The 23,416-nt window shown below is 40.5% G+C and overlaps 1 protein-coding gene across 1 annotated transcript in view; it reads right to left on the bottom strand.

The window, feature by feature from the left end:
- Positions 1-23,416, bottom strand: part of MUC2 (mucin 2, oligomeric mucus/gel-forming) — an 87,298-nt gene that overhangs the window by 38,550 nt on the left and 25,332 nt on the right. The window contains exons 21-34 of the mRNA XM_063118406.1: positions 22,421-22,531; positions 21,997-22,179; positions 20,480-20,719; positions 19,132-19,288; positions 17,393-17,524; positions 16,275-16,434; positions 14,250-14,293; positions 12,616-12,807; positions 10,624-11,187; positions 7,078-7,659; positions 6,334-6,351; positions 4,665-5,231; positions 3,920-3,937; positions 2,247-2,813 (exon numbers count right to left, since the gene is read on the bottom strand). Coding sequence (XP_062974476.1) covers positions 2,247-2,813; positions 3,920-3,937; positions 4,665-5,231; positions 6,334-6,351; positions 7,078-7,659; positions 10,624-11,187; positions 12,616-12,807; positions 14,250-14,293; positions 16,275-16,434; positions 17,393-17,524; positions 19,132-19,288; positions 20,480-20,719; positions 21,997-22,179; positions 22,421-22,531 — 3,535 coding nt within the window. The remainder of the gene's footprint in view (positions 1-2,246; positions 2,814-3,919; positions 3,938-4,664; positions 5,232-6,333; positions 6,352-7,077; positions 7,660-10,623; positions 11,188-12,615; positions 12,808-14,249; positions 14,294-16,274; positions 16,435-17,392; positions 17,525-19,131; positions 19,289-20,479; positions 20,720-21,996; positions 22,180-22,420; positions 22,532-23,416) is intronic.

The raw sequence follows: 23,416 nt of genomic DNA, 5'->3' as shown, positions 1-23,416 counted from the left end.
ATAAGTATGCAATTTATCTACCAGTGCGGAAAATGTCATAAATAAAAACTTGATGAAAAAGAACAAATGCATAGCACTTATTCAACCAAGTTCTAAGCAAAGTATATTACGTATATTTAGCAATGTAAATCACCTTTCATAGGTGTATTATGTAATTTTAACATTCTAGCCTTCTAGGAACATGAACCACCGAATGAGCTTTGGCTAATTAGCAATACAGACAAGTAATAAATCAATAAATCAATAATAGGAGTTCAAGCTGCACAATAGCATTATAAAATTTATAAAGTTGGAATTCTGTAAGTTCTAGTCATTGCCTCAGCATGAATTCTCTCACTGCATATTGGGACCCTTGCTCAAAAATACCATTGATTTTTTCCAAATGTGGATTTGGATTATCAGATTTCTTTTTGAAGGGACTCGTTTTCATTCTGTCATATTATTTAGAAATGAAAATATAAATTTCTCAAAGGAAGGTGCTTTCTTCACTTGAAAATGTACATGTAAAATGAAAAAGTAAACCGCCCAGAGAGCTTTGGCTATTGGGTGGTATAGAAATGCAATAAATAAATACTAGGGGAAAAAACTATTGTTGTTGTTGTTTTTTGCCATAGACGTCATCCCTATCTCAATATACATAAAAGCACTACATCTGAATTTTTTCCATATTATAACTTCCCCAAGTTCATTCAGTAAACACTCCCGACATAAGTTTCCAATCATCATAATAACATTTCCCCCCTCCTCTTTAAAAACAACGACAACAACACCGCATACTTTAATTTATAGCACATGTTTTGCTTTACTACTTACTTGTGGAGCCTGTTGTCATGGCGGTAAAATTAGTGCAAGGGGGGGGGAAGGGAGAAAAAAGGTCAATGTAATTATTTCCCAATTTCTAAGAAAACACATCATGGCAATTCAATTTCCACATGTGATTCTAGGTCAAGGTAAAATATTCTGCAATTCTTCCCTGAGAACTGATGTTGCACCCCAGCAATATGGATTTTGTCTTAGGTTGGTTTATAGGAGATATTTCTTATCAAGCTGAGGATTCCTGGGCTTCTGAGGGTATACACTCACAAGGACAAATGGAATGCCTCAACCAAGCAAATACTGCTAAGAAATTGTTGATATTACTGAACCCCTAGGGTGACCATATGAAAAGGAGGACAGGGCTCCTGTATCTTTAACAGTTGTACTGAAAAGGGAATTTCAGCAGGTGTCATTTGTATATATGGGGAACCTGGTGAAATTCCCTCTTCATCACCACAGTTAAAGTTGCAGGAGCTATACTAGGGTGACCAGATTTAAAAGAGGGCAAGGCACCTGCAGCTTTAACTGTTGTGATGAAGAGGAAATTTCACCAGGTTCCCCATATATACAAATGACACATTCTGAAATTCCCTTTTCTATGAAACTGTTAAAGATACAGGAGCCCTGTCCTCCTTTTCATATGGTCACCCTATTCCGAACCCCTAGTTTGAAAAAATCCCTGCATCAAACACTGGTAATCCATTTGAGTAAGTACCTGAGGAAAAGGTCTGGACTACTCACTTGAATAAGAAATAAAGGGCAAAGAGATTTCTATGTTTTGCAACATCGGTGAAGAATTTTCAACGCAACTGCCAATGATCAATGCAAGTTTTGTTAGACAGGCATTTTTGCCTGCCTAGTGAGGGTGCTTCAAAGATGGGGGGAGGGGAAGCTAAAGAGGCTCAAGTTAACTTGTTTCCTGGCCTCTGCAATTTCCTTCCCACCTCAGCCACCCCTTTCTTCTCTGAGATCGATTTTTCCAACCTCAGAAGGCAGCCATTGTGGTTCTTCCAATGGTGGGCGTGAGGGGGCGGGGTGGGAACCGGATCACTGACTCCCTCTTCTAAGGTTAGAGAAAACCCGGTTGTACCCTACGCATTGGAATTGGCACTTAATCTAAGCAATATCTTAATATCATTCACATTCTTCAACATAAGTATGCAGGCCCGTTTCAGCTGCCAGTGAGGGCAAAGTTATGAAATAAAAACTTGCTGAAAGAGAACAAATGCATAAGCAAAGTATATTATTTATGGTTAGCAATGTAAAATCTGATTTTATAGGTGAGTTCAGAAATTTTAGCCTTCTAGAAACCTGAACCACCCAGAGAGTTTTGACTAATGGGCAGTACAAATGAGTAATAAATAAATACACAAATAAAAGGAGTAATATCCTTGCAAACCAATACCAAAAATTTAACATACGTTCAGTACCTGTGGTGCTATGTGGAGTAGTAGCGGTTGTAGTTGGAGAAATAGTTGGCGTGGTGGTAGATGGTGTTGAAGTAGAAATAGGAGTTGTAGTTGGTGTAGATGTAACAGTAGGAGTTATGGTTGGTGTGGTAGTAGATGGCGTTGAAGTAGAAATAGGAGTTGTAGTTGGTGTAGACGTAATGGTAGGAGTGATGGTTAGTGTGGTGGTAGGTGATGTGGAGGTAGTAGTGGTAGTTGGTGTTGTGGTTGGGCATATGCAGCAGTATACCCGGATCTGATAGTTCAGACACATAGGCGCAGGCATGGCAGTCCCAGGAACCTGATCTTTGTTGTTGCAAATAAGCCCAATCGAAACATCACAGGTCACGTCTTGTTCCAAATCCTTGATGGATCTGTCAGGAAATTTCTCTGCTCGGCAGGATATGTTCTGCGGCCTCTCACAGATCTCTATGCCGTGTGCTCTGATGTTATCATAGGTTTCATAGTCACCATATTCAGAACCAAAAATTGGGTAACTCACGTCAATCCACCCTGACCACTCACATATTTCAGTTTCAGGACAAGGTGCTACAAGAAATAACGCAATCGTTAACAAATAACGCAATTTGTTAGGCAATCATTGTTCAAGCTGCACAACAGCGTTATAAAATTTATAAAGTTGGAATTCTGTAAGTTCTGTTCATTGCCTGAGCGTGAATTCTCTCACTGCATATTGGGACCCTTGCTCAAAAATACCATTGATTTTACAAGATGTAGATTTGGATTATCAGATTTCTTTTTGAAGGGACTCGTTTCCATTCTGTCATTTTATTTAGAAATGAAGATATACATTTCTCAAAGCAAGGTGCTTTCTGCAATTGAAAATGTACATACTAGAAAAAAAACTATTGTTATTTTTATTTTTTATTTTTTTTTTGCCATGGATGTCATCCGTATCTCAATATACATAAAAGCACTACATCTGAATTTTTTCCATATTATAACTTCCCCAAGTTCATTCAGTAAACACTCCTGACATAAGTTTTCAATCATCATAATAACATTTCTCCCCTCCTCTTTAAAAACAACAACAACAACACCACATACTTTAATTTATAGCACATGTTTTGCTTTAGTACTTACTTGTGTAGCCTGTTGTCATGGTGGTAAAAATAGTGCAAGGGAGGGGAAAGGGAGAGAAATGTCAATGTAATTATTTCCCAGTTTTTAAGAAAACACATCATTGCAATTCAATTTCCACATGTGACTCTAGGTCAAGGTAAAATATTCTGCATTTCTCCCCTGAGAACTGATGTTGCACCCCAGCAATATGGATTTTGTCTTAGGGTTGGTTTATAGGAGATATTTCTTGTCCAGCTGAGGATTCCTGGGCTTCTGAGGGTATACACTCACAAGGACAAATGGAATGCCTCAACCAGGCAAATACTGCTAAGAAATTGTTGATATTATTGAACCCATATAAAAAATATATCCTTGCATCATACACTGGTAATCCATTTGAGTAAGTACCTGAGGAAAAGGTCTGGACTACTCACTTGAATAAGAAATAAAGGGCAAAGAGATTTCGGAGCCAGGTAAATGGGGAGGGGAGCTTACCTGGCTCCCCCATCCACTGCCGCTGCGGTCCATGCAGTGATGGCTGTAGAGCCATGTAAGGGGGGAGGGGGACTTACCTGGCTCTGGACTACTCACTTGAATAAGAAATAAAGGGCAAAGAGATTTCTGTGTTATGAAACATCCTGCCGGTCTGAAGCCGGCATGGCAGGAGGAGCAGCGGAAGTAATTTTCACTGCTGCTGCCTCTGATGAATGCAAGTTTTGTTAGACAGGCATTTTTGCCTGCCTAGTGAGGGTGCTTCAAAGACGGGGGGGAGGGGAAGTTGGAAGAGGCTCAGGTTAACTTGTTTCCTGGCCTCTGCAATCTCCTTCCCTCCTCAGCCACCCCTTTCTTCTCTGAGATCGATTTTTCCAACCTCAGAAGGCAGCTGTTGTGGTTCTTCCAATGGTGGGCGTGAAGGGGCGGGGTGGGAACCGGATCACTGACTCCCTCTTCTAAGGTTAGAGAAAACCCGGTTGTACCCTAAGCATGGAAATTGGCACTTAATCTAAGCAATATCTTAATATCATTCACAGTTTTTCAACATAAGTATGCAGGCCCGTTTCAGCTGCCAGTGAGGGCAAAGTTATGAAATAAAAACTTGCTGAAAAGAACAAATGCATAAGCAGGGTATATTATTTATGGTTAGCAATGTAAAATCTGATTTTATAGGTGAGTTCAGAAATTTTAGCCTTCTAGGAACCTGAACCACCCAGAGAGTTTTGACTAATGGGCAGTACAAATGAGTAACAAATAAATACACAAATAAAAGGAGTAATATCCTTGCAAACCAATACCAAGAATTTAACATACGTTCAGTACCTGTGGTGCTATGTGGAGTAGTAGCGGTTGTAGTTGGAGAAATAGTTGGCGTGGTGGTAGATGGTGTTGAAGTAGAAATAGGAGTTGTAGTTGGTGTAGATGTAACAGTAGGAGTTATAGTTGGTGTGGTAGTAGATGGCGTTGAAGTAGAAATAGGAGTTGTAGTTGGTGTAGACGTAATGGTAGGAGTGATGGTTAGTGTGGTGGTAGGTGATGTGGAGGTAGTAGTGGTAGTTGGTGTTGTGGTTGGGCATATGCAGCAGTACACGCGGATCTGATAGTTCAGACACATAGGCGCAGGCATGGCCGTCCCAGGAACCTGATCTTTGTTGTTGCAAATAAGCCCAGTCGAAACATCACAGGTCACGTCTTGTTCCAAATCCTTGATGGATCTGTCAGGAAATTTCTCTGCTCGGCAGGATATGTTCTGCGGCCTCTCACAGATCTCTATGCCGTGTGCTCTGATGTTATCATAGGTTTCATAGTCACCATATTCAGAACCAAAAATTGGGTAACTCACGTCAATCCACCCTGACCACTCACATATTTCAGTTTCAGGACAAGGTGCTACAAGAAATAACGCAATCGTTAACAAATAACGCAATTTGTTAGGCAATCATTGTTCAAGCTGCACAACAGCGTTATAAAATTTATAAAGTTGGAATTCTGTAAGTTCTGTTCATTGCCTGAGCGTGAATTCTCTCACTGCATATTGGGACCCTTGCTCAAAAATACCATTGATTTTACGAGATGTAGATTTGGATTATCAGATTTCTTTATGAAGGGACTCGTTTCCATTCTGTCATTTTATTTAGAAATGAAGATATACATTTCTCAAAGCAAGGTGCTTTCTGCAATTGAAAATGTACATACTAGAAAAAAACCTATTGTTATTTTTATTTTTTATTTTTTATTGCCATGGATGTCATCCGTATCTCAATATACATAAAAGCACTACATCTGAATTTTTTCCATATTATAATTTCCCCAAGTTCATTCAGTAAACACTCCTGACATAAGTTTTCAATCATCATAACATTTCCCCCCTCCTCTTTAAAAACAACAACAACAACACCGCATACTTTAATTTATAGCACATGTTTTGCTTTACTACTTACTTGTGGAGCCTGTTGTCATGGCGGTAAAAATAGTGGAAGGGAAGGGAAAGGGAGAGAAATGTCAATGTAATTATTTCCCAGTTTTTAAGAAAACACATCATTGCAATTCAATTTCCACATGTGATTCTAGGTCAAGGTAAAATATTCTGCATTTCTCCCCTGAGAATTGATGTTGCACCAGAGCAATATGGATTTTGTCTTAGGGTTGGTTTATAGGAGATATTTCTTGTCCAGCTGAGGATTCCTGGGCTTCTGAGGGTATACACTCACAAGGACAAATGGAATGCCTCAACCAGGCAAATACTGCTAAGAAATTGTTGATATTATTGAACCCATATAAAAAATATATCCTTGCATCATACACTGGTAATCCATTTGAGTAAGTACCTGAGGAAAAGGTCTGGACTACTCACTTGAATAAGAAATAAAGGGCAAAGAGATTTCGGAGCCAGGTAAGTGGGGAGGGGAGCTTACCTGGCTCCCCCATCCACTGCCGCTGCGGTCCATGCAGTGATGGCTATAGAGCCATGTAAGGGGGGAGGGGGACTTACCTGGCTCTGGACTACTCACTTGAATAAGAAATAAAGGGCAAAGAGATTTCTGTGTTATGAAACATCCTGCCGGTCTGAAGCCGGCATGGCAGGAGGAGCAGCGGAAGTAATTTTCACTGCTGCTGCCTCTGATGAATGCAAGTTTTGTTAGACAGGCATTTTTGCCTGCCTAGTGAGGGTGCTTCAAAGACGGGGGGGAGGGGAAGTTGGAAGAGGCTCAGGTTAACTTGTTTCCTGGCCTCTGCAATCTCCTTCCCTCCTCAGCCACCCCTTTCTTCTCTGAGATCGATTTTTCCAACCTCAGAAGGCAGCTGTTGTGGTTCTTCCAATGGTGGGCGTGAAGGGGCGGGGTGGGAACCGGATCACTGACTCCCTCTTCTAAGGTTAGAGAAAACCCGGTTGTACCCTAAGCATGGAAATTGGCACTTAATCTAAGCAATATCTTAATATCATTCACATTCTTCAACATAAGTATGCAGGCCCGTTTCAGCTGCCAGTGAGGGCAAAGTTATGAAATAAAAACTTGCTGAAAAGAACAAATGCATAAGCAGGGTATATTATTTATGGTTAGCAATGTAAAATCTGATTTTATAGGTGAGTTCAGAAATTTTAGCCTTCTAGGAACCTGAACCACCCAGAGAGTTTTGACTAATGGGCAGTAAAAATGAGTAATAAATAAATACACAAATAAAAGGAGTAATATCCTTGCAAACCAATACCAAGAATTTAACATACGTTCAGTACCTGTGGTGCTATGTGGAGTAGTAGCGGTTGTAGTTGGAGAAATAGTTGGCGTGGTGGTAGATGGTGTTGAAGTAGAAATAGGGGCTGTAGTTGGTGTAGATGTAATGGTAGGAGTTATGGTTGGTGTGGTAGTAGATGGCGTTGAAGTAGAAATAGGAGTTGTAGTTGGTGTAGACGTAATGGTAGGAGTGATGGTTGGTGTGGTGGTAGGTGATGTGGAGGTAGTAGTGGTAGTTGGCGTTGTAGTGTTATTTTGGGGGGGTGGGCATATGCAGCAGTATACCCGGATCTGATAGTTCAGACACATAGGCGCAGGCATGGCAGTCCCAGGAACCTGATCTTTGTTGTTGCAAATAAGCCCAATCGAAACATCACAGGTCACGTCTTGTTCCAAATCCTTGATAGATCTGTCAGGAAATTTCTCTGCTCGGCAGGATATGTTCTGCGGCCTCTCACAGATCTCTATGCCGTGTGCTCTGATGTTATCATAGGTTTCATAGTCACCATATTCAGAACCAAAAATTGGGTAACTCACGTCAATCCACCCTGACCACTCACATATTTCAGTTTCAGGACAAGGTGCTACAAGAAATAACGCATTCGTTACATCGATGGTTTTGGAAGCAATTTGTTAGGCAATCATTGTTCAAGCTGCACAACAGCGTTATAAAATTTATAAAGTTGGAATTCTGTAAGTTCTGTTCATTGCCTCAGCATGAATTCTCTCACTGCATATTGGGACCCTTGCTCAAAAATACCATTGATTTTACAAGATGTAGATTTGGATTATCAGATTTCTTTTTGAAGGGACTCGTTTCCATTCTGTCATTTTATTTAGAAATGAAGATATACATTTCTCAAAGCAAGGTGCTTTCTGAACTTGAAAATGTACATGTTAGTGCTGGGGAAACGATTGTTATTTTTTAACTCATGCCTAACTATGCATCTCAGGCTGATTGCAAACACATCTTTACAATCCAGGAGCTTCTCCATATTTAGCAAAAATCCCACAGCCTTACTGGGGATTTGACTTCTAGAGTCTTCACGGATTTAACAATCGGCACAGTATAAGAATTCCCCACCCTTGTTTTGCCAGTTCCTTCCCATACGAAGGTCCTTCATAGCATGATTTTTATTTATTGATGCATTTTGGGTTTTTTATAAAATGGTGGATTCCTTCTTGAAAATGGCTGGAGAGGCATTGAAGGTTGACAATATCATGAAAAGGACCCTCAAACATCCGTGAGTGACCAATTGCGAGTTTATAATAAGTTATTGGTGTAGAGAAGCTCCAGGTGCTCCTGATGGCTTTCTCCTTCTCCCTTCTTTCCTATCCTCCACTCATCTACTCTTCCTTTCCTCCCCGCTCCCCATTTCAGTTCCACTGCTTAAGTTTTCTTTCCAGTCTTTTGCTCAGGCTGCCTTCTCCCCCATTCCTCCTCTTGCCACTCGATCCATTGCCTGCTCGGCGCCCCTGATTCTGATCCGGCTATTCTGCAGCACCGTTCTGCCTTTCAGTTTCTGACCTCAACACCATTCAGCCTCTGTGGCATCAGCACTGCTCAGCCGATTTTCCCCACAGAGTTCATCCCTATCACAACCACTGAAAGTACACCACAGCACAGATGTTTCCTGAGTCACACCTTGCCTGTATGGCATATATACAGTTAGAAAACTCACAGGCAACTTCATAAGTGTTCTCATTTATTGCAGTGTCTTCAGGGTTATCAAAAAATAATGCTGTGGCATCTTGGTGACTTCTTGGTTTCTTGTGGCATGAGCATTTGTAGGCAATGGCCTACATCCCCAATTACTTGGAGTGGAGTAAACCTCAGCCTATCTGGATGGCTTTAAAAGGGTGTTGGATAAATTCCTGGAGGTGAAGGCTATCAATGGTTACTAGCCCTGATGGTTGTGTGCTATCTCCAGTATTCAAGGCAGTAAGCCTGTGTGCACCAGTTGCTGGGGAACATGGGCATGAGGGTGCTGTTGCACCATGGCCTGCTTCTTCATCCCTGGCCAATGGCTGGTTGGCCACTGTGTGAACAGAGTGCTAGACTAGAGATGGACCCTTGGTCTGATCCAGCATCAGGGCACTTCTTATGTTCTTATAATTAGAGGTCCATGAACTTCATAGGTTGAAGTTCCCTGGACATATAGATTGATCTACTTTCATTGAAAATGTACATTGTGAGGATACCACACCCAGTAAAGATGGAATATTTTCTCTTAGCTTCCAGAGTTATAAATGGCAAGCAAAACACTCTCTCACTTCTCTTTAAATTTCCTCAACTGAAACATGGAGGACACAGCAAAACATTCTTTCCCTCTAGTTCAGTCAGTTAATATTCTCAACATAGCCTCCCCTCCATCATTATTGTATTTTTTTTACTTTCTTTTTACTTTTTTTACTTTCTGAGTACAGCCTGAGTACTCAGCTCAACATTTAGAGGACACTAAAGTTATCTTACACTCATCCCCCTCTCCCAGCATGCTTTAAGTTAGAATGCGTCTTTTGCTTTTGTACTTACTTGTGATGGCTGATGTCGTTGAAAGTAAAATTGGTGGAAGAGGGGAAAAGAAAGAAAAAAATCAGTGTAATTATTTCCCCATTTCTTAGTTAAATACATTATTGGAGGTTCAATTTCCATATGTAATTCTAGGTCAAGTTACAATATTCTGCAATTGAGTCCTGATGTTACATCCTTACAACATGAATCTTGTTGTGGGTTGGTTTACAGCATATATTTCTTGTACACCTGAGCATTCCTGAACTTCTGAGGATGTGCATTCAAATGGAATGCCTCATCCAGGCAAACACATCTAAGCAATCATTCCTGTTACAGAAGTCACATGCAAGATCGCCTGCATCACATGTTGGTTCCCCATTTGAGCAATTTCAAGAGGAAAAATTCAGGATAACTCACTTGAATAAGAAATTAAATGTGGGAAATGGCCCTTAATCAAAGCAATATCTGAATGCCCCTGTTCAGATGACATGTTAGGCCATGGTGGTTAAGCATTTTGAGCTAAACATTACGGCTTAGCATGTCATGTGACTATATAACCATGGTTTAAACATGCTCACTAACCATTTGCTGCAAAAGGGTTGGAGGCCTAACCATGGCTTAGCATGTTGTCTGAACAGGGTCAATATCGTGCATAATTCCTCAAATTAAGTATTCATACTCATTTATCTGCCAGTGCGAGCAAAGTTATAAATAAAAAGTATTATTATAAAAAAGTATTATTATAAGAATTACCTTAAAGTAATTATTATACCACTTTCTAAATGAAATATATTATTTAGTTTTAGCAATGTAAATCTCCTTTTATGTGTATATTATGTAATTTTATCATTCAATATGTTTCACATATCTTGAAATGTGAATTGCCCATGGAGGTTTAGCTATTTTACAGTATAAAAATGAAAGAAAGAAAGAAAGAAAGAAAGAAAGAAAGAAAGAAAGAAAGAAAGGGGGTGATACACTCATTTATGGAAAGTGCTACGAAACTGATACCAAGAATTAATTATTTGTTCAGTACCTGTTGTGCTTCTTGTAGTAGTAATAGTAGTTGTTGTAATGGTGGTGGTTGTAGTTGGAGAAATAGTTGGTGTGGTGGTAGATGGTGCAGGAGTAGTAATAAGAGTAGTAGTTGGTGTAGAAGTAGTGGTAGGAATGATGGTTGGTGTGGTGGTCGGTGGCATGGTTGTAGTAGAAGCTGGTGTGGTTGTAGTTGGTGGGGTGGTAGATAGTTTTGTAGTGGTAGGCGATGTGGTCGGAGATGTAGTTCCTGTTGTAGTTGAGCATGGAAATGGGCAGCAGAATACACTGATCTCATAATTATAGCAGAGGTTCCAGAGGCTTTTGTCCTGGTCATCATTTCTACAAATGAATCCATGAGTAACATTACAATCCACTTTCTGTCCCAGCTCTTCCAAAGTTAGATCAGGTGATGCTTTAGCTCTGCAATGTATATCTAGTGGGGCTGCACACAATTCATATCCTTTATTCCTTATCGCATCGTATGTCTCATAGTCACCACCTCCTGGTTCATCTTTGGGAAAACTGACATCATACCATTGACTCCATTCGCAGATGCATGGAGCTGCAAGACAAATCTGAAAGTCACTCTCCTGGCTTTAAGGCATAACAGGTTCATTTGAACACTTTCCCACCATTAAATGGCGAGTTTAAATTACATCATATCCGTCGAGAACCATCTACCCTGCCGCCACCTTGCCATAAACCACAACAAAAAATATCCCAAGCTAGAGAAGTTGGAAACAATAATATCCTGGGACTCCTTAGCTCTAGTGCACAAGACCTGGTATACGAGATCAGGATTCTCTTCCTTATTTTTGAGTGCCTATTGTTAAAGCCTCTAAAGAGATAATTAAGCATACATGAGTATCTCGTTATTACCCAGATATTGTTCTTTCCTTTTGCTTCGGCAACTTTACCAGCAGTGTCAGAGCAGTGAAGTTATATATGAACATCTGAATTTGTCCTATACTGAGTCACACAATTAGTGCCTCTTGCTCAGTATTCTTTACTGTAATTGGCAATGGCTCGTTAGGATTTCAGGCAGAATTCCGCCCCCCCCCCACTACCCTCACTCTCAGTCCTGTTGCCCTTTTAACTAGTGCCAGAGATTAAACCTAAGTCTTTATACATGCAAAGTATATACTCTACGCCACTCAACTATTCCCCCTCCCCAACTTCCTTATTAAGACTTACTTGTTTTAATTGAAGAGGTTGTCGTAAAGGCTGAAATAGAGGAGGAAAACACAATGAGACTCACTGTGCCATTTTAAGAGTTCTGGAGAAGAAAATTGATACTGCATGCAAAAACCTCAAATGCAGTATGATCCATATCATATTGAGAACAGGTAGGGTGGGTAGGTGGGATAACAAGTCAAGACACAGATATGGATGTAAACTTGAGCCACATTTATTGAAAGATCTACAAAGGGGGAACCTGAGTGGGCATCTAATCAAAGCCAGCAACTAGCCACGCAGTGAATCAGGAGAGACATTCAATGCCTGTTGAGTGACGTTGGTGAGAGCAGCACCCCTCAGGCTTGCCCCATTTGGGGAAGGAAGGCCTTCCCATGTGACCCCCTCCCATGCCACAAAACTCATAGTGGGTGAGGTGAGCTGGCCTCAAAGATAATCCTTATTTCCCAACTGGGGGCACAAAACCCTGAGCTGGCAGCCTCAGGAATTATCTGTCACCAAAATGGTGCCTCTGAATGTTCACCAACCTTATTCCCACTAAAGATGCCTGCACATAACTGACACAGGAGATGACAAGAGGTTGAGGGGTGGGTTCCTGCAACCTAAAAGCTCCTCCAGAGCCCCTCCCTCTGCCAGTTATGCCACTCACCCTCTGTCCCCAGGCAAGCCAGGTGTGCTGTAAGGCATTTAGCTTTGCATTAATGCCATACAAAGAGATCTAAAATAAACTTCACATAAAACCAATTCTCTCCAACGAGATGATTAACAATGCATATTAACCACATTGTAAGCTTACGTGTGGTGGTTGTAATCGTGGTGGAAGAGGTAGTTGAAACAGTAGTTGTGGGAGTCACAGTTGTACTGCAGGGGTGTACATGTACAACCTGAAGGCCATCTAATGTGCATATTAATTCGAAACAGATGGATCCATTTCTCTCCAGGATGATGTCTCCAACATTATACTCTTCGCCTTCATAAATACAGCAGCCTGCATGAATGAAAGCAGTGTGTTCAATTGTTCTGCTTGAAAGCATGGTCCAAGACAACGAATCAAATATGTAAATGAAATCAAGAATGCAAATAGTGTGTGTTCTTTCACAACTATGTTAACTGCAAGTAAACACTGTTTACTTCACCTGCTGACATTTGGGTTATTATTAAAAATACTGATTCATGCACATCTACTTGAATGTAAGCTCCATGGAAACAAATGGGACTTAAGGTGCAATCCTATGCTTGTTTAGACAGAAAAAAATCCTACAATTCCCAGCATGCTCCAGCCAGCATGGCTGGCTGAGGAATGCTGAGAATGCTAGGACCTTTTTCTGTCTAAACATGCATAGGATTGTACCCTTAATTACTTCCAAGTAAATGTGCTTAGTATGTAAGTATTCTTCAATAAGTCTATGAAATAAAGTCCATGAACTTAAACCCTACTCCTACTTACAGTTAAGAGCATGGAAATTGCTTCACTTGGCAAGCATCTGGACGTACTGTACATGGGCTATTCATGCAGGTCCTTCCTACACATCTCTATCATTTGAAGCCAGGCTGAACCCATGTGAACCGCCCCATCCACATAATTTCTGTATTCCGACATTTTACACAATAGGTAGGGATCTTGCCACAGGGAAATGAACTCTCATGCCATTCATGATTATGGCCCTGCTCAGAAGACACCTTAAACCAAGGTGTCTTCTGAACAGGGCCTATGAGGCGTTAGTAAAATTGTAACTTGACCTAAAATCAGGGTTGCTAAAATGATATGAAGTATAACATTTCTTATGACACAATGTGCTCTGGGATTATCAATGAAGGATGCAAGCCAAAACACAGTTATTTGGGAGTAAACTTCTCTAAACCTAATGGAGTTTACTTCCACATAAACATGCACAGGACAGTGCTGTAAAGCAAGGTGGAAATTACCTGCTGAGACAGGTTTTGAAATTTGGGCTGCTATCCTTTACCCATCTACCTGGGAATAATCCCCATTGAACTCAATGGGCCTTCTGAGTAGACATGTATAGGATTTTGCTGTGAAGAAATGCTTGATTCTAAAGAAAAAAGGCAAGTAAAATGTTTAGTAAGACAATTCTTTTTGGCTATACCTATTTTTTGAGGACTGTGTGAACTGAAAAAGACTATTGTTTTTTAAATAATATTTAACATTCTGAAATGGAATAGCAGGGACATATTCTAAATCAGTGGTGTGGAATATGTGCCCCTCCAGATGTTGCTGGACTATAATTCCCATCATCCTTGACCATTGGCCAGGCTTGCTGGGGTTGATGGGAGATGTAATATGACATCTGGAAGTCCAGAGGCTTCCTACCTCTATGCTAAATCATTACTCAACCCTCAGAGAAATATATGGAAATAATGCACAATATTCTTCTGTTTTGTTTCTTGCATGCAGAAATGGCAACATACCATTTTTAGGCTTGCAGTCCACTGTTCCCAGTCGAACACAGAAACTGAAATTTAAACAAACCAAATCAAAATCATTTAAGAAATGAAATATTTGAAAATGTGTATTTGTTTATTTGTACTTTTCTCCTGTAAATGCCCAGCCTGTAATTGCTCCCGCAGTGTCTTTTACAACATTAAAACAGCATAACATTATAAAAAGTTATAAAACAATAATATATATTATTGCATATACTTGGCAATGTTGTTTAATAAAGCAATAAGTTAAAACACTAACTGAGCAATTCATATATCCTCTTTAAAAATGAATGGTTTTCATAGTTTCTTAAAGATTACACAAGGAGTCAGCTAGGAGAACTTGTCTAGGAAGGGAGTTCCAAGAGAGGGAAAATTCTTGCTGCAATGTTCTCTAGCTGGCCAAAATAAGCCAGGGTGACTGCCAGATGACACAATAACCCAATGGTTTAAATAACCCACTCTGCAGACCATGGGTTATCAGAATGGGTTATTTTGGCCAATTAAGCCATCGTAGGTTAAAAAAAACCTCTCATCAGATGACACAATAACTCACAATGGGTTATTGTAATGTCCAATCCCAGTTAATATCTGAAATGGGTGGATGAGAAATCTAGCTATCCGTCATACGCACAAGCACTTTTTAAAAAAGATATAATCTTAGCAATATACATCGAATACAACAGACGTAACCAAATCTACGTCTGGGGGAGGGGGGAACTAATAAACAGGGAAAGATAAAAAAGGAAAGGAAAGGGGGAAAGGGGGAGGGGGAAATCCACGGTAATTCAAACAACATATCATGATTTAGTACAGACCCTAATCATGAAAGGTGAATAAAAATCTTAGGGGGATATTACAAATTCAAATATAAACATAAATACTGTATATAAAGGAGGTTTATACCTTAAATAAACCAAATATTACTGAAGGCTTTTGGAACTAAATACATATTACTATCTATTCATATATGAGAGAAAAGTCCTCCACTCAGCAGCAGAAGTATCTGTTTTCTTTTGTCCTTTTGCTATACATAACTTTTGAGTCCATTTTTCTATTAGCACTGCTTCCCATACCTTATTATACCGCTTAGTTATTGAAATTCCTTTTAAGTCTTTCCAATATCTAGCAATAAGCACTTGTGCTGCTGTTAAAAGAAATCCCATCCATATGCAAGACCACTAATAAGAGTCCCTTAAGGAGTGCCTGTGCTGCTAACATTAATGCACAATAAGGGTATATAAGAAACAAGACACCCCTTTAGATACCCTTCACCTAGGCCATGTATTTATTTAATTCAAAATAATGTTTAGGTCACCTTTAAGGGTGGAACATTTAGGGCTCTAAAATTAAAAACCAACCCTTCACTATAATAATACATCAACAACAGAGATTTTCACCTAGTGATGTGTGAACTCAAATCATATTAGTTCAGAAATAAACAATCAGTAAATAACTTAGGTTGTTGATGAAGATGATGAAGAAAGCCAAATTTCTGTGGCCTCGTCTACACCAAGCAGGATATTGCAGTATGAAAGTGGTATATAAAAGGCAGGAGCCACACTACTGCTTTACAGCAGTATTGAAGTGCTCTGACAACTGTTGGGGCCCATTGACACACACCGTATACCGCTTTCATAGTGCAATATCCTGCTTGGTGTGGCTCCTGCCTTTTATATACCGCTTTCATATTGCAGTATCCTGCTTGGTGTAGATGAGGCCTGTGTGTCAAAGTGCAGTCTCTTCAATCACAAATTTCATAAGGGAGGAATTTAGCTTAAAACTGGCAATTTCAAGGGAGAGGTGCCAGTTGTATAAATCTTTATAAAGAGGAAAACAGTCCTGCTGCACATACAAGGCATTTGCATCATGGCCAATTAAATTTTAGGCTATCCTAAATAAATGGCTTTCCATTCGGAACAGTATTCTTGTTCCTGAAAATGACCAGTTAGAGACCTAGAAGCCACAATATTCAGTATTTCAGTATTCTATCAGCTCTGCATTCTCACGTACCATTCCTGACACAGTTCTCTGGGCTTATATGTGGGTATCAACGCGCCATTTGGGTAGTAAACGTCTTCGAAATAGCAGCCAGTACATTCCACCTCGGTCACACATGTGGAGGTCTCCTCATTGAAGATAGGGGTCTCTGGAGGACATCGTGGGTAGCAACCTATTGCCCACAAAGATGCATTTGAAGGTAATGTACTAATAACATAATAGCAATGTTTGAATGAGGGATACAGTCCATGGATTCTTGGTGTCTGTAGAGAACTGATAAGATATGGGGAAATGATCTAGCCTGAGTGCCCACTGGCTGCCATTTCACTGGGGCAGAAACAGCTCTGCACTGCTGACACATATGCTCACCTTGCTCCTTCATTGGCAATATTTCCACTAACGGAGGAGAAGGTGGAAAGGGAATCCCATCTGCTTGGACACACTAGAGCCTGGTAGTCTCCAAATCCTCAGCAGTTAAAGGAACTCCATTGCCACGTTCCACCTCTGGCGACAATCAGCCGACATCCCTACATTTTTGGGACCGCTGTGCAAAGTTCTTTTCCAGAGGCCTATCTGGCAGAGTGAGCACAGAGGTAAGATGGCCAGCTGGCAAAGGGAGTTCTTGCCCATAGGAAATCAGCCATTGCCAGCTCAAGCAAAAGGGTGAGGCTCACTGTCAACGGATGACAATATCTGAAGAGTCAGCTCCCTGCTCATGGCTGATTCTCCATGGTTTCATTGCACATTGTGGCAGGAGTGTGTCTCTATAAGCTGTTCTGTTTTCTACAAAATCTTTCATATGTGTCTCTTTACACATTTTCAAAGATACATGCACATGATTTGAAGGGTGCATTTTACCCCACTGGATGAAAAGTATTCCTTCCAAGTCCAATATCCCCTGAAGAGCATAGGAACCTGGGAAGCTGCCTTATATTGAGTCAGATCATTTGTCCATCTAGGCTAGCTCAGTACTGTCAACACTGACTGGCAGCAGCTCTCCTGGGTTTCAGGATTTTTTTCCTAGTCCTACCTGGAGATGCAGAGAATCGAACCCAGGACCTTCTGCATACAAAACATGTGATCTGCCACTGAGCTTCAGCCCCTCCCTCCACTAACTCACTGTTCCTTACCTTCCAAAAATGGCAATGAAAAGTTGGTGTTGACTTGAGTAAGGACCTTGCAACTTAGAATGTCACGCCCGCAGGGCTCATAGTGCCATTCACATATTTCTGGAGAAGGGTTGTAGTAGTCACAGAAGATTGCTAACAAAACAAAAGATACCCATCAGAAAACAACCAGCGGACATCTCTTGTTTCCACTCCTAAGCAAGATGATTTACACGTATTTCACTTCCCTGCAATAATTTCTATTGTTTCTGGAACTGAAATTCCTCTTCGTTCTGCTTTATCATGGAATGCATTCCGATATGGATCCATGGCCCTCTGTGAGTGATGTCCTCTATGCAAGTGTAACCACATGGAGAGTGGGGCTGCGCCCACTGGCCCATCCCCCAAGTGTGTCTCATAGACCCCTTGTCATCCATGTGTTGTCAGGGATCTCCCCATGCCTGGGAACCCTGACTATAATTACATTGAAGGGGATGGCCAAACAGTCCCAATTCATAGCACATTTAAGGTGATGCTGGTCAAGGGACAAATTGTCACAACTATATTTGGTTTGATTTTCTAAAATATGCGTGGTCTAGTTTTCATTGGACTTTCATTGGACATCCAGATGCTTTCCTACTTAGCTTTTCTGTCAGTTAATGGGATGAGCTGCTCTTTCAGTGTCTGCGATTTAGTGTGCCATCATTTACATCACACCTGGTCTTATTTTTAAATAATTATTGTCTGATATGTTGTAAGCCATCTTGAGGTACTAATTAAATCTTTTATACTTATGGATGGTATAAGATGTGTTCAAATTGTGGGCGAAAATCATGTTTGCAATCCTTTCTGAGCATGTACTTAATGGTTCACAAGAGCAGAAAAGATATGAATAATAGCCTTGTGTGGCGCAGAGCGGTAAAGCAACAGTTTCTGCAGCTGAAACTCTCCCCACGGCCTGAGTTTGATCCCAGCGGAAGCTGGTTTCAGGCAGCCGGCTCGGGTCGACTCAGCCTTCCATCCTCCCAAGGTCGGTAAAATGAGTACTCAACTAGCTGGGTGAAAGGTAATAATGGCCGGGGAAGGCAACGGCAAACCACCCCGCTATAAGGCCTGCCAAGAAAACGTCAGCAAAAGCTGGTGTCCCTCCAAGAGTCAGTAATGACCCAGTGCTTGCACAAGAGGTTCCTTTCCTTCCTTCATACAAGTTCATTCAATAAGGGAAACTCAGGTTGAAGAAACAAAATTTACACTAGATCCCAACGAGGTTGTTTGGACAATAAGCTGATGGACATCTAATATGGTGGCTGCTTTAGAGACCATCACATAAAGACTGGGAGGATGGCATTCCATTGGTTTGCACAGGCTAGCCTGTGGACTGCTAGCATTCCTCCACTCCTAACATTTGTTAGGTATAGGGCACCCTGTTTAAGAGAAGGCAGTATGACTAGCTGACGGTTTTCTTCTGAATCTGTGATTCCTACCTTAATTTAATTTTAAAAGCACAGCCAGATAAAATCATAGAGAATAAATTATAAAGCCAAAATCATATTCAAGGTCTGCAAGTATCAAGGTCTGAGACAGAAAGAACTGGCACATCTTTGGATACAAGGCAGGGTTCAAGGTGCTAAAAATGAATGCATCCAGAATTGTGGTCAGTGAAATTGCTTCAGCCAGTGTTTCTGGACACTTCTCCCTTTGGATACATACAGTACATGGGAGTTTTAGGTATATGTGGGAAACAGTTTATCTAGAGTACTCACGGCATATCTCAGGAGTCCTCCAGTGGATACAAGCTCCAGCTTTGATGCATTCTTGAGCATAGGCAGCAACTGCAGTACAGAAGCACTCACAATCCCCACCACTGTCACAGGCACAAGCATCATGTACACAGGCTTCATAGTATTGCTCTGGATCCACCTGTTAGGAAATCACAGTTTGGATATTTCTACGGATCATCTATTAGTCATCCACAGCCCTAAAACAGGATCCTTAATCCACCAGGAACTTTTACCATGATTATCCATGGCTGCCAATGCAGATACCAGTAAGAAATTGTTTTAAAGAATCCAAATAATAAGTGGGAGGGGTAGGACACCTCAGAAAGCACCAAGAAATGTGTCCAAAGGTTCACTGGTAGCCATAGGCATCACTTTGCCTACCTCTGCCTTAACTATTTCCTCCTTGTTCAGATTCTCTTTGCATCTATTGATCCCTGATCCAGAGAATACCCCCACCATCCAATTTGGAATGGACTCATGGAATGAGTCCATTTAAACCATATTAATTCAGAGATTGTCTGCTGGATATTTTAGATGAATCTGATTTTAATTGGTACTCCCTTTAAGGCCCATTGGACTCTGGATGTGTCCTGTGATTGCTAGCATGACTGGATGTGGCTGTACATCCAGGGACATCTGTAATCCATGGGAATAACATTGATGCCCAAGGCACTACAGTTGTGGAGAGTCCTCTCAGCTCATGTCCTCCCAGGTAAGTTTGGGAAAGGTAAGTTTGAGAGGGGTTGGGGGAATGAATCCATTTCAGGAGATCTGGGTTCAATCTGAAATGGATTCAGTGGAGGCAGCCAGAAGTCTGGTGTCTAAACACTCTCACTTTTAGACTCTGACTCATTACTAGGCCCAGTCTAGTTTACATCAACTGGGGAGAAATGGATCTTAAAGTCAGATTAGAACAAGACTGGATTAATAACCTCCATAAACTTTTATATTATCTCTTCCATCCCACCAGAACTCAAACCTGCATGAATTGCAGAAATGAGTAGTTGTAGTACTGAACCCTCTTAAGACAATAAGGGTAGAAGAATAGGGAATCCTCACATGGATTATAAGAAAAGACTGCATAGGTTTGCAGCCCCACTGAAATCAATGGATTTAAGCTAGTTGTGTCTCACTGTTGTCCTAGTGATCACAGGGGATTTACATCCAACACATCTTCTTTGGACGAGGACTACAGTGTTTTGAGGGGTTGTTTTAAGATGGCTATGAAGAAAGTGGTGCATTGCCCATATGATCTCATAAGGCAAGTGCTTATTTTTCTTCAAGGCCACTGTAGCAAAGTTTTGTCTAGTAGCTAAGCAACAATACTAACCTTATAATGGCATTTTTCAAAACTTTTACTTTTGATGATGCTGCACTCTTTCTCTGCCCAGGATCTGCGATGAGGTCTCACTTCACAGGGCTGAATGTCTACCTCCACATCAGGGCATGAAGGAGCCATTTTCCATGAATTTCCAAATGTCAGTGTACTGGTCACTTGAACCATGCTTCTCGTTGTGAAGTCATTGCTGGCCATGTCATCAAAGTTACCACATAAGCCACAGACTTTTCCCTAAGGAGAGAAACCGCAATACATCAGAGCTGAAAGGTAGTGGCTTGAAGCTAGGAGAAATGTGATTGTTTAAAAAGAGTATTCTAAAGATTTTCAGCATTACCAATTATGGATACTGTTGAATTTAGGGATTTTTAGAAATAAAAAAACATGTTAGTATTTAGAAAAGTAAGGGTGCAATCCTATGCATGTTTAGACAGGGGGGGAATCTATATGCTGGCTAGAGAATGCTGGGGGTTGCAGGACTTTTACTGTCTAAATATGCATAGGATCGCTGACTTGGGGGAGAATCTAGCTCATGCCCTGCATGCACTAATGCCCAAAGTTGCTCTTGTGTGAGCACAACTTTCTATGTGTAGGAAGAGGGTTGACAATATGTGATCAAAGATGGGGGGCTAGGGGAGGAAATGTGACAATTTAATTCAAAACTGGACAAATTCAGGTTAGCCTGTGGCCCATTTATCATCTTTACAATCACTTCAACTCTTTGGTAACAAGTTTGAATTAGTGCAGAGAATTACTATGAAAAGAATTGAGTTTACTGTAAATGAAGTCAAAATCATTAATGAATGTGGCCTAATATTAGGCATGCCATATTCTCAAAAAGATTTCCAGAAATTCTCATTGTGTAAGATCTCATTATCATCTTGCCCCATGTCTAACAAGGGAAGAGACTTGGTAGTAAGAGCTTTTCTCCATGAGTGATTTATTGCATGCTCATGATTGGCCATTCACAGAAGTTTGCAGGTCATTTATATGACGCCATCAACCTCCAGGACTTCTCCCACCCTTTCCCCTTTAAAAAAAATGGGGATAATGGAGTATTAAAAATAACAGTGGGTTTAATTCCACCACTAGATGGCACTGTTTCATTTAAATTTATGGAATATTGGCCAGAGGGGAAGTTTTCAATTATACAAATTATGTGGTCACGGTTGCTCTTAATGTAGGTTTCTAAGAGAATCCTGTGTACTGAACTATGGAAGTGGGATGGGAAGGGAAGGATCAACAGGGGACTGGATTCCCCTTTTAATATTTATTATTTTATTCTCCAAAAGTTATATTTTTGATAGTTATATGGAGTGAATCATCCACCAGCAATAGCTTAATATACATGTAGTTCTAGTTGATCAACGTTTTCTGTTAAATACAATGCATATCGAGGTTCATTGCAGAGTCCAAATGATGCATTAAGGCATACATGCTACAAGCAATGAATAAAACATCCTTTTCTTTTGCATTCGTCTATTAGCAGCAGAAGTTCCAGAATCACTCACTTTATAATGTGGTGTCAGCTTGATGAAAATAGTTGTCTTCTTGTCCCAGATGAGCATAATACCACTGCTGACTTCAACTACAATGTACAGTCCAACTTGCTCACGAATCCAATAAGTCACACCACTATTGTTATTCTGCACAATTTTTTCAATCTTTTTTTCTTCCAACTTCAGCTCAATATTCTAAAAGACAGGTATGTAACAGCCGCTTTATAATGAAACAAGGCTTGAAAGCTAAATTTAGCCTTTTCTGGCCACTGTCAGAGTTAGCCACCATTTTTTTTGCTGCTGCCACCCCAGCAGAACATTCAGCAGCAGCAAGGCACACTTAAGGCCAGCGGGCCGCATGTGTGTTTCCCATCCCCACTTTTACAGGTACAGGCCAACACTTTTCAAGCCTGTTTCTTTCTATGCTGATACTTACCCCTAGAAACAATTTAATGGCCTTGGAGCAGGTGACTCCTGTGTTTCCACATGGGACATTCTCTGTGATGACACTAAATGTTCCCTCCGCGCTTTTGTTGCCACAGTAATCCTAGCGAAAATGGAAAAGAAAGATAAACAAATCTAAGCAACACCAAAGTAGATTACTTTGGTTTTCATCTGTATTTTAAAAATCCATTAAAGCTGTATTTAATATTTTTATTAACAGTAAACTTCACATATTTCACATATAAGAGTCCTTCAAAATTCTGAGAGCATTCGGGATCCAAGGCATTGACTAAATAGACAAAATGAAACTTGATTTTAAAAGAGATAGCAAATTCTATTTGGCTAATTATTATTGTGTCATCATTGATGCAGCCGTAGAATGTCACATCTTCAATAACCAAGTAATGAATGAAGGCAATTCAAATATGTAGAAATGGCAGACCCTGCCCAATGCCCATGCATGAAAATGTGGCAAGTCAGTCAGGTTGAAGTTTTTTATCCTATTCTGTCACTGATGTGCTACCTTTCCATGTACAGGAAGGTTTTTGTTTGTTTGTTTTTAACATAAGAACAGTCAAACACGGCCTCCCTTATTCCCTAGCCAAAATATACAGTCTACTAAGGGCATTACTATGTGCTATTTCTGCACATTTGAAGCAGCCTGGAGAAAAAAATATGAATGAAGGTATTTCTTAAGGATGCAAAATATAAACATAAAAAGCATTGCAAGGTAGCTCTTCAAGCTGTAAGGGCAGTCACACAGTAACTTCTGTCCAACCAAAGATACTCATGACTAAGTCCCAGTCTAACCAATGGAACAGGTTATTATTAATTTGAGTCCCATTACTTTCAACTTCAATGTAATTTCTGCTAAATATAACTGGATTGGGGTCAGGAAATACCATGCGGATTTGATGCTATAAGCACTGTGTTTCCTAGGTTGACCTTGCTACTAGTTTGGAGTCATAAAAACTGAGGTTGCAACAGT

The sequence above is a fragment of the Elgaria multicarinata genome, chromosome 2 (genome assembly GCF_023053635.1).
Source record: "Elgaria multicarinata webbii isolate HBS135686 ecotype San Diego chromosome 2, rElgMul1.1.pri, whole genome shotgun sequence".
NCBI classification, from domain to species: domain Eukaryota; kingdom Metazoa; phylum Chordata; class Lepidosauria; order Squamata; family Anguidae; genus Elgaria; species Elgaria multicarinata.
The sequence above is the reverse complement of the archived record's forward strand: the minus strand, read 5'-3'. Positions and strand labels throughout refer to the sequence as shown.